Raw genomic sequence first — 10,337 nt, 5'->3', positions numbered from 1 at the left:
CCGAGACAACATCTCTGCTCATACGACATCCAGATCCCGGCTAGTGGATGGGTTTATTCAGTCCCTAAGCCAGAGTCAAAGCATCAACTCCTACAGAGCCCATGTGGACTGTCACAAACAGCCCACGACAGTAGCTGCCGACCCACATCGGGCTACCTCAGCCCCCAACACCATTGTCTTTGAGGATGGGAGGCTAAGATTGACACAAGGGCTCTACTTCCATCAGCTCCAATGCACTGAGATGCAGGGGACCCTGGGAGGTGTAACCAGACCAGATCCCCAGTGCAGGAGCTGGCCCTGGCCAGTTAGCTGCTGTTCCACTGAGTCCTGAAGACAGCAGTGGAAGAAGGTGGGGGCAGTCCACATTGGATGAGTCCCCAGAGACTTGGGATAGGTGACCCCGAGGGAGCCTCTGCAGCCAGAGCACTGAATAACCTGCCATCAAACACACAAAACAGACTTGTTCCCCATTCCTTCAGCTGGGCACACTGTCGTTGGGAGGTAGAGGATCTGCCCTGGAGACCATACTGGTTGAGTTCAGTGCAAGGCTCCTGGAGGAGGGCTAGGTTTTCAGGCATGGCTGTCCACACTCAGAAGCCCATCCGTGACTTCTTCCGGGGAGGATGGGAGCCAGACAGGAGAGGTGCCTGCCGCCTCAAAGGCATGGCCCGGAGGCTGGAGGCCTGGGAAGGAGGTGTAGCCACAGGTCCTGGAGTGTCCTTCTGAAGTGGCAGCTTGGCCATGTAGTCCTGGAGTGTCTGTCGACGTTCATGCTGCACACTTTCCGTCCACAGCTCCTGTGTCAACTCCTGGGAGGGCTGGGACCCTGGGGCCTCTGAGGTAGAAACGTTTTGGCTACAAGAGGGGCTGCTGGTATCTGGGATGTCCAAGTAGCTTGTGAGCGAGGAAAAGGTGCTAGACAGCTGAGTCCGGCGCTTTGGCCGCTTGGTCTGTGTCTTGGACCCTGAGGTCTGACCTCGGTGCCCTTTCCACCAGGCAGCTATCCCATTTTCCCAGGCTTCTGCCAAGCGCTCAGTGAGCTCATCCTGATGGCTGCACTGAGGTGCAGGGGGCGGCTCTGCCCTGGGGAGTGTACCCAGATCCTCAGGTCGCAAGAGCTGTCCCTTGGCCATGGCTGCTCGGAGCTTCTGTGACATGGACTGGCTTTTCTGCTGCTCCATGTGGCCCAGAAAACGGCGGTGGGAAAAGGTGGGGGCAGCCCACACTGGACAAGTAGGGGACAGCTCCATCAGGGCTTCCGCCCAGCGGCTGCAGCGGACACTGGCTTGAGGGGTCCAAGAGGACTGATCCATAGGTGCTGTTGCCTTGGGTACAGGGCCCTCTGGTGCTGGGTGATCAGGTGATCCTTCTCCAAGACTGGAGGCTGAATGGAGGCGTAGGTGCTGGTAAAAGATGTCTCCAGCTGCTGAGAGCTGGAAGAGCAGCAGCGCAGGGACAGAGGCACAGGGTGGGGCAGCAGCCAGACCTAGACAGGGAGGGAGAAGAGCTGTAGGGTCTGGCAGCACCTTCCCACAGCAGCCCCAGGCCCCTTCTGCCCATCGCACCTATGACTGGTGCCTCCAGACGCTCCTGCAGCTGCTGCTGCCTCCTGGGTTCCAGTGGGGGAAAGGCGGAAAGGGAGTCGACAATGGAGGGCAGAGACTGAGGAGGCCCTGCCAGCTGGGGCATGGAAGGGCCCTCTCCTGGAGGAAGGACAGAGAGCTAGGTATACCAGCCCCAGCCCCAGGGTGTCTCCATGAGCCTCCTTCCCTCCTGGCTGACCTGCTATATGCAGCAGCTGAAGTTGTCCACCCTGGCCCCCCAGTAGCAGGGGTCGTGGGAATCCAGGGCTAGCTGGGGGTAGCAGGCGAGCAAACAGGGGAGAAGATGGCAGACCATGGTCCCACTTGAGCATTGGCACCATGGGTAGGCGCTCATCCATCAGGTAGATCGAGAACTGAAGAAGGAGAGAGGTGGGCATGGCTGATGCCTGGCACCAGTCTTCCAATAATCCTTTCTAACCCACACAGATTGTAGGAAGTACCCAACACCCAGAGGAAGGCCCTCCCATCAGCCTTCAAGTCCTGCTCAACTTGGCCTACCAAATCTGGTAATATGTACTTCCTGGGCATGCGGCACCATCCCAGAAGGGTTCTCATTAGAGGCATGAAGAAAACCTTGCCCCCAACGGAAGACTCTTGTGCCACCTGGTAGCCTGAGCTACAGTCACTTTCTGCCTCCTCCCAGGTTCTCATCTGATTTTGCAGATGACCCAGTTTGCTTGCCCTAGTGAGATGCACAGGGACCCAACACTCCCAGGTTCCTACGGCTGTGCATCAGGCCTGCTGGCATCAGATCTGTAGAAGGCTGAGTCAGCCCAGGGAGGAAGCTGCTGCTCACCTGGGTGCAGATGAGATGCAGAGGAGTACAGGTGGTACCCGGCTGCCCAAGGTACTGGGCAAGCAGCACCCGCTCTCCTTTCTGGCAAGCGGCCTCTGCTCCAGCACGGAACAGCAGCAGCCCACAGCCTGGGGGTCCCTAGGGAGAGTACAGCATGTTCAGCCAGAGTCTCAGGCTGGAGATGGGCCTCCTGCAGCCCATTACTTCTGACTCTCTCGCTTCTTGCCCCCTCACACCAGTACCTGAATATCAACCATCTTCACACCTGTGCGGTCACCCACGGTCAGCACCCGGGGGTGGGCAGTGAAGTCTGCCCAGCGCCAGGGAGAAGGATCACGGAAGGCAAGCGTCTCAGGGTCCTTGTAGACTAGCTGCAGCCTTGAGGAGGAAGGCAGATCATGGGTGTGGTCCTGGTGGGGCTTGGGGTCACAAGGGTGTTGAGGTGGGAATGGAGGGAAAGAGGACTGAGCCATGGCGCAGAAGGCCATAGTACTGCTTTGGGGTGGAAGGTTTCAGGGGAAAGGGAAATTACCCATCTTGTGGGGTCCACAGACATACAGTTCCAGAACGGCTGCAGATGGCCATCTCTCCTGGCAGGTGAGGGCTGCAGGACACAGGGTGCTGTGTTAAGATCCAGCAACCCAGTCCTTCCTCCAGCCCCTTGTCCTTGCCAGGAGGCCAACATCTCTCACCTGAGGCTAACACCAGTGGCCCCCTTTTCCACCTGCAGCACCTTCAGGGGTGCTGGCGGCCCTTGCTTATCAGTCTTCCACATGGCACAGTGGTAGTCAGAGCGGACGGCCAGGAATGCTGGGGAGGACAGAAAGGTTAGGCTTGCAGCGTATGTATGGCAGGGTGGTAACCAGCTAGACGAGGGAAGAAGGAGAGGAAGGAAGAAGGGGAAGGAATCTCACTTTCTCCCTGGACAGTGCTGGTCACCACCTGCCGTACAGGTCCCCGCAGCTGGATATGTCCAGGGTCCTCAAAGACCCGGGGATTGCCACCTGAGTTCACACTGACCTCCTGGAAATCTGAACCCCTAGTTAAGGATCAGGATGCACTCCGGTCACCCATCTCACACTTCCCTTGGACCACTGTGGACGGCCTCAGGATCCCCACCAAATGAGAAAGGATACACAGCTTGTCCAGGGCACCTCCACTAGGGTAGACCAGCTGTCCAGCCCGGGCTGTCCTTCCAGGGAGCCAGGCCAAGGCACCCCCAGTGAAGGCCTCATCCAGCAGCAACTGCTCCCACCGCAGAGCCAGCTCTTCATGCAGCAGCCTGCCCAGAAGCACGGACACTGACCTGCTCAGGACAGGACCCCCAAGGATGGAGAAGCGACGGAGCCGGCGGCTAAGGAAAGCCCAAGGACACCTGGGACAGAACAGCAGAGGATGGCACCGGGACAGTGAAGGACAAGCAGACAGCCTCTGTCATAACTACCTAGAATACACCCTACCCAGTTCCTGGACCCCAAGCCCTCCTAGCGAGCGGCCCACAGACAACTGAGGCTCCAGCCAGGTCAACGGGTCTTTTCTACGATTTGTGCTACTTCAGGCACTCACTCCTTGGAATAAGAAGCCATCCTGTTGCTACCTGAATTAAGTCAGTCAGAGGGAAGTGGATGGGAAAATGGAGAGCCCTGACAGCATTCTGAACACCTGGATGTGGCTGTGCCTAAGATCCACCACGCTGCCCGAGTCGGGGAGTATGTGAACTCCCTCATGACCTTGGTCTGTATGCCAGATCCTTCCACATTCCCACCACCAGCCAGGCCTATCCATGGCTGCTTTCTCACTGGCTACTTGCCCCCAGGGCTGGTGTCCACCGAGGTCCTGAAGCAGCCTCTTCACGCTGACTATGGTCATCTTTTTCGAGTAGCCCTGCAGGGAAGGTCTGTCAGGTTTGCAACCCCGGGACCCACCAGGGAGGCGGCCGACCCTTTACCCAGCCAATGGTACTTGCTCACCTTGTTTCCCTCCAATCTGAAGTTCTCCAGCATGAGTCTTCCCAGGGGTGCGAAGGCTATGTCCCCATGGTCCCACAGGAAGCGGCTGAGCTGTGGGGGAATGGCTGTGTCACTCAGCACAGCCCAGGCTGTGCAGCACAATCCCACCCAGGGAGCACTCACCTGCTCAGTGACATCCAGCCCAACTTGAGGTCGGAACTGGTAGCGGTGACCTCCCCGGAAAAGGAGGTCCCGAGGGGTCATGCCAGGTTCCCAGGGATCTAAGGGAAGAGAGAGGTCAGAATTTGAGAAGGCATGGGAACCTGGAATACCTGTGTGTGTGTGTGTGTGTGTGTGTGTGTGTGTGTGTGAGAGAGAGAGAGAGAGAGAGAGAGAGAGAGAGAGAGAGAGAGCTGAGGTCCTTGGAGGGAGCCCAGAAAGAGGCCCTTACCAGGACCAGGAGGCAGCAGGGGGAGGGGTCCTGGTGTCATTGGCTCCCACAGCAGGTTCTTGACCAATGGCACTGTCCGGTCCTAGGGGAACAGGATAGCTATAGCACGGCAGAGGTGCACTTCCAGACTACAACTCACTCAGTTCTCATGACAGCTCTGTGAAGCTGCTCACTTCATTGATGTAGAAACAGAAGCATGAGGTTGCTGTCCCTTGCCCCAGGTGAGAGTCAGCCAGGAGAAGGCATGGACTTAATCCTAGGCAGCCACCTCCGGAACCTGTATTCTGAACGTCACTTGCACCAGCTTCTAGAGAAGGAAGCATAACTGCCCGCCTGGAGCCCACTGTGCTCTAACTTCGTTACTCACTTAGCGAGGCTACGGCAGGCACCAGCAAGGCTCCCTTGTCACATAGGTCCAAGAACACCCCCTCCCTCAACACCCCCCTTTTGACCCCCTCTTCTCTAAGTACTCAATTCTACAAGGCAGCTGGGCAGCTAACAATGTCCCTCCCAAGACGCCGGCAGTCCCTGCCATTCCACTGGTCCAGCAGAGCCGAGGCCACACTATACCCGGTCTGCCTATTGGTACAAGCTCTCCCACCTGAGCTGGCAGTCCTTGAGGAAGGGTTGCCTAAGTTCCCCACGCTGGGCTCCTGGGCCTGTAAGGACCCTGGCACAGAAACACCGGCCAATAAATACCTGCTGAACCTGGGGAGGGAGACGGAGAAAAGAGGAATCACAGGTTCTCTTGAGTGACCCTCTCTAGATAGCAGGGTGGCCTGGGGACAGCAGGAGCAGCACCTGCCTGGCACTCTTTCCCTACCACCTGTGCCACTGGGTGTGAAGGATGTGGGGGGGCGACCAAAGGAAGGGCCCTATTTCAATTCTCACCTTGCAGTCCGGGGGCTGAGACCCAGGCATGGTGAGTGCATCTCTCCAGCTGCACATGAAGGACAGGTCAGGGCCGTCAGTCATGCCAAGAGGACCAGTCCTAAACAATGAGGGGCGCAGGGAGCTGGGGAAATCCATCCTGGAGAGAAGGGATCTACAGTCACACACGCCTTCATAGGAGTCCGAAAGGTGCCCTCAGGGGAGGTAAAAACCAGACTCTGCTGCCTAAAGCCAGGGAGTAAGGGCCTCAGGAAAACTGCTCAGTCCTCCATCACAGGGGACGGCGTTGATGGACAGGTGAGATCTCCCTAAGGGTAGTCAGGGCGAGAGGTCTGCACATCCAGGGAGAATGACCAGTGAGTGTAAAAGGCTCTGAGGCACGGAAAGCGCCAGAGAGAAAGACAGCCACAGGGCAAACATAAGAGTGTGTGGAGAAAGGCCTGGGATAAGCGCCCTGCACGATAGTGGAAGGGCAGACGAGGCTCCACCCTTCTGGGGACTGGGGCTGCATATTATTACTGTCTTCCCACTCATAGGCTTCTCTGAATACGCCCGTGGATCGAATAAAAGTAGGAACTCTCTAGAACGGCAGTTCTCAACCCTCTTTCACAGGGGCCGCCTAAGGCCATAAGAAAACACCGATATTTACATTCACAGGGGCCGCCTAGGGCCATAAGAAAACACCATTATTTACATTACCAATCATAGCAGCGAAATTCCAGTTATGGGGTAGCAACGAAAATAACTTTAGGGCTGGGGTGTACTACAACTGTAGTGCAGGGTCGCGGCAACAGGGAAGTTGAGACCCACCTCTCTAGAAGCATTATCTGCTATTCAGCCCACGTTTTTAGAAAACTTAAATCGAACACCAGCAACATAGAGCACCTCCTGAACACTAGCGCCTGCTGGGTGCGGAATAAAGGCCCAGAATTTGAGGCGTCTGAGAAATGGGTGTGGGGTTAAGTCGCTCACACGTGTGCCAGAGTGGAGCCCCGGTCCCGAGATCTCCCTCCCTCAGGGCAAACGTCCCGGACCCCGCCCGCCGTGGGTTTTTGTAGCCACGCGGAAGCGCCACGTGCTCACATCGTCCCCGCGCGCAGACCATGCTGGTTCCCGGCGACAGTCTCACCTGATCCGGGAGCCAAAAAGGAGCCGGAGCGTCACTCATCAGTTCCTGAGCCCTGAACGCAGCAGACTCCACGGTCGCACAGAACTATTTTCCGGACCAGGCCGGAAGTGCTCCCGAGACACAGGAAATCCCGCCCTCAGCAAGGCCTCTCAGCGTCCTCCAGCGTCACCTGCCGGTCGGACAAGGGATTGGCGTGGTCGCGGAGCCCGAGGTGTGGAGTTCTGCCGGGGTTGAATGATAACTGCCTTTGCTTCATTAACTTCCTATGGAGGTGTTGTGAAGCTTAAACGGATTCGCTCAGCAAGCACCGAGAGACTCCGACGAGCAACGCACTGTATTTATTGGCCGTAAATCCTGAGAGTCTGCTTTTACAGATACTCCTGGACTTGTAGTTCTCAAACTCCAGTGTGCACCTGGGTGCTTTGGGGGACACGTTCAAACTCAGAGGCATCAAGTTCTGGACATCGCCTGTAAATTGCCTTTCACTTGAAATTTAGGATGCGTGGCTCTGCTCACCGACCACTTTTGTCCACACACTCGGAAGTCAAGAATGTCTTCAGACAGATTTTTTTTTTGGGGGGGGGATGTAGGGGGAGGTTTCAAGACAGGGTTTCTCTGTAGCTTTGAAGCCTGTCCTGGAACTCACTCTGTAGACCAGGCTACCCTCGAACTCACAGATTTGCCTGTCTCTGCCTCTGGGATTAAAGGCGTGCGCCACCACGCCCAACTTGAGACCTAACATAGACCCTCCTGCTTCGCTGTAACCTCCCCAACCTGGCGTTCCCTCCAGTGTGTTTGAAAACTGCTTTGGGTCATGATTTCCTTTGTTCTGGAAATAGTACAACTTCTTAAATCTGTCTCCTCGGTATAGCAGGTTATCCAGGGAATCTGTTTCTGGGTGTGTTAGTTGGGGTTCTCGAAAGTAACAGAACAAATTGATGAATATAGAATAGAGGAGATTTTATTCGCCTGGCTTACAGCTGTGATCTGGGTAGGCCAAAAATAGCTGTCTCATGACCAAAAAGGTGAGACTCTGGTAGTTGGCCGGTTCATGAAACTGGATGTCTCAGCAATCCCAGTCTGGTGCTGGAGTCCTGGTTGATTCCTGGAGAGCTGCTGGTCTTCAGTCTATGTTGGAATCCCAAAGAAGTTGGTTCAAATGCTGGCAGAAGAATGCCTCAGCAATTGCATAAATAAATAAATGGACTTGCTATAGATAGTGAGGGCAAGCAGGCAAAAAAAATCAAAGTTTCTTTTTTTCACATCCTTTTATCTGGACTGCTGCCAGGAGGCGTGGCCCAGATTTAGGGTAGATCTCCCTTCCTCAAATAATCTGATTAAGAAAATCCCTCACGGGGTGCCCAGCAGTTTAGGTCTCAATTAATTCCAAATATTCAGTTAATGACCAATTTTAGTCATCACGTGGGGCCGTGCTCATTTATGTTTATCTGAAGAGTAAGCTATGATCTATTCTCCATGTCAGAGAGGTGAGGGCTGAGCTTGAGGCAACATCTTTCCCACTCCCAGGTAATACAGGACTTCCCCGCCTGTGGCTTTAGCCGCACTGTCCAATCAGAAACTAGCACCATTCTCCTTGCAGCTCAAGTGTACACCAGAGCCACCTGGAGACATGCTAAAACAGTTGGCTGGACACACTTGAGTTTTTAGTTTAGTGGGTCTGGGATAGCACTGCTGACCCATAGCAGCTCACACTCCGAGAGCCACAGCTTTACAGGGTCAGTTCACACCAGGTAGTAGCGGCCACGCACTTTTAATCCCAGCAACGGGAAGACAGAGGCAGACAGATCTCGGAGTTTGAGGCCAGCCTGGTCTACAGAGCCAGTTAGGACAGCAACCAGGGCTATACAGAGAAACCCTGTCTCCAAAAAAAAATAAATAAATAAGAAAAACAGCAACAACAACAAAAAAAGAATTACCAATGTGCAAGGGGTGTGGGGAGGTGGTAGCTCGGTTGGGAGGATGATGGCTTAGCATGCACAAAGCCCTGAGTTCGAGTTCCAGCACCACTTAAATGAGTGGTAGTCCATACCTGTAATTCCAGCAATCTGCAGAAGAGGCGAAGGACCAGAAGTTCAAGGTCATTCTTGGTTACTTAACAAGTTGGAGGCCAGAATGGAATACATGAGGCCCTGTTTTGTTGGTTTTTTTTTTTAAATCAATTTGCGGATTGTCAACCTCCAGCTATACAGTTTGTTTGGAAGGTGCCTGGGATGAGATGGCCCCTTTCCACCTTCCCTTTCACAGACACAGTCACCACTGTCCCTCATGGAGTGCTGCCCTAGAATAGGTGCCAAACTGGAAGGAGCCAGGAGACAGCGGATACCTTGCAGGAGGCCCTGGAAGAAAGCTCCTTTAAGAGATGAGGATAGACTGGGCAGTGGTGGCACATGCCTTTAATCCCAGCACTCAGGAGGCAGAGGCAGACAGATCTCTGTGAGTTTGAGGCCAGCTATAGAGAAACCCTGCCTCGAAAAAGCAAAAAGAGAGAGAGAGAGACGAGGATAGGAAAACGAGGAAGGGCTTCATGAGATGAGGGGTCTGTGTCTTCACTGAGTGCTGCTAATGGGGTGTGTGTCACTCCCCAGGAGTCTGTACCCATTCACATCAATAAAGAAGGCAGTGGAGGCCCAAAGAAAGTATCCTCTTGAAGTTCAGTTCAGTGAACTAAATGAGTTCATTGGAGTTATTTATAGGTGTGTGAATGATCCCCCAAACAGCTGTGCTACCCAAAAGCCCCACTGAAGCATAGACACATACATAGGAGCCCCTTACCTTTTAGTCACCCGTCCATCTACTATAGACACTCGAGCACCTGCCGAGACCCTCTGCAGCTGGGCAGGATTGTGTGCAGCTGGAGTAAGAGGGGAGGGAAGAGCCATAATGTCAGAAGAGGGCCTCTTTCTATGAGGGCGCTTTAACAGGCTTGATCTAGGGAGGGTAGCATGTAGGTGATCACAGCTGGTCTCCTCAAGATGGAAATGGTCATACCATTGAAATTTTTTTAAAATGCGGTGTGAGAGAGAAAGATGCCCTGCGACATCTTTTATTCGGAGAAAGGGAACATAAAAAGGGGAAAGGGCAGGGGGAGACCAGCCTCTGGGGACAGAAGCAGCAGAAGAGAGGAGAGAGATAGATATACCGAGAGAGGCAGGCAGAGAAGCAGAGAATTAGAGGGGGGAGGAGGAGAGAGAAGAGGGGGAGAGGGAGAAAGGGAGGCAGAGAGAAATGGGAAGTGGGCAAGGCCTACCTTTTTGTTTGTTTGTTTTTGCTTTTTGTTTTTTCTAGCCAGGGTTTCTTTGTAGCTTTAGAACCTGTCCTGGAACTAGCTCTTGTAGGCTGGCCCCGAACTCACAGAGATCTGCCCGCTTCTGCCTCCCAAGTGCTGGGATTAAAGGTGTGCACCATCACCACCCGGCAAGGCCCACTTTTTAAAAGGGAACGTAGTGAATGTGCACAGGGGTGCTCTTAGTGGCTGTAGCTGACATATCTTATCAGC

The 10,337-nt window shown here is 54.5% G+C and overlaps 1 protein-coding gene across 3 annotated transcripts; it reads right to left on the bottom strand.

Moving 5' to 3' along the window:
• Positions 1 to 35: 35 nt before the first annotated feature.
• Positions 36 to 6,928, bottom strand: Taf1c (TATA-box binding protein associated factor, RNA polymerase I subunit C). 3 transcript variants are annotated; one of them, XM_057754345.1, is made up of 15 exons: positions 6,821 to 6,928; positions 5,692 to 5,830; positions 4,801 to 4,882; positions 4,533 to 4,630; positions 4,371 to 4,460; positions 4,211 to 4,284; positions 3,537 to 3,775; positions 3,315 to 3,431; positions 3,093 to 3,210; positions 2,933 to 3,004; positions 2,643 to 2,778; positions 2,401 to 2,538; positions 1,783 to 1,957; positions 1,566 to 1,703; positions 36 to 1,486 (listed from the first exon to the last, which is right to left on the bottom strand). In XM_057754345.1, the coding sequence occupies exons 2-15, from the start codon at positions 5,827 to 5,829 to the stop codon at positions 591 to 593; spliced, it is 2,511 nt and encodes an 836-aa protein (XP_057610328.1). In that variant the 5' UTR covers position 5,830; positions 6,821 to 6,928; the 3' UTR covers positions 36 to 590. The 3 variants fall into 3 exon arrangements, with proteins under 3 accessions (XP_057610328.1, XP_057610329.1, XP_057610327.1); XM_057754346.1 differs by having other exon boundaries at positions 5,692 to 5,791; positions 6,821 to 6,902; XM_057754344.1 differs by lacking the exons at positions 5,692 to 5,830; positions 6,821 to 6,928 and adding an exon at positions 4,974 to 5,258.
• Positions 6,929 to 10,337: the final 3,409 nt, after the last annotated feature.

This window comes from Chionomys nivalis, chromosome 21, assembly GCF_950005125.1.
Source record: "Chionomys nivalis chromosome 21, mChiNiv1.1, whole genome shotgun sequence".
Taxonomy (NCBI): domain Eukaryota; kingdom Metazoa; phylum Chordata; class Mammalia; order Rodentia; family Cricetidae; genus Chionomys; species Chionomys nivalis.
This window is presented reverse-complemented; position numbering and strand designations above follow the sequence as displayed.

What these genes read in the sequence shown, in the direction of transcription:
- Taf1c (XM_057754344.1), bottom strand. Translation starts at nt 5,123, where the DNA reads ATGCTTCCTTCTCTAGAAGCTGGTGCAAGTGACGTTCAGAATACAGGT. An exon ending in TCTGTTTCTACATCAATGAA is followed by an intron (nt 4,883 to 4,973) that starts GTGAGCAGCTTC and finishes CTGTTCCCCTAG; the next exon opens with GACCGGACAGTGCCATTGGT. An exon ending in AGGTGCCCTGGACAAGCTGT is followed by an intron (nt 3,432 to 3,536) that starts GTATCCTTTCTC and finishes CTAGGGGTTCAG; the next exon opens with ATTTCCAGGAGGTCAGTGTG.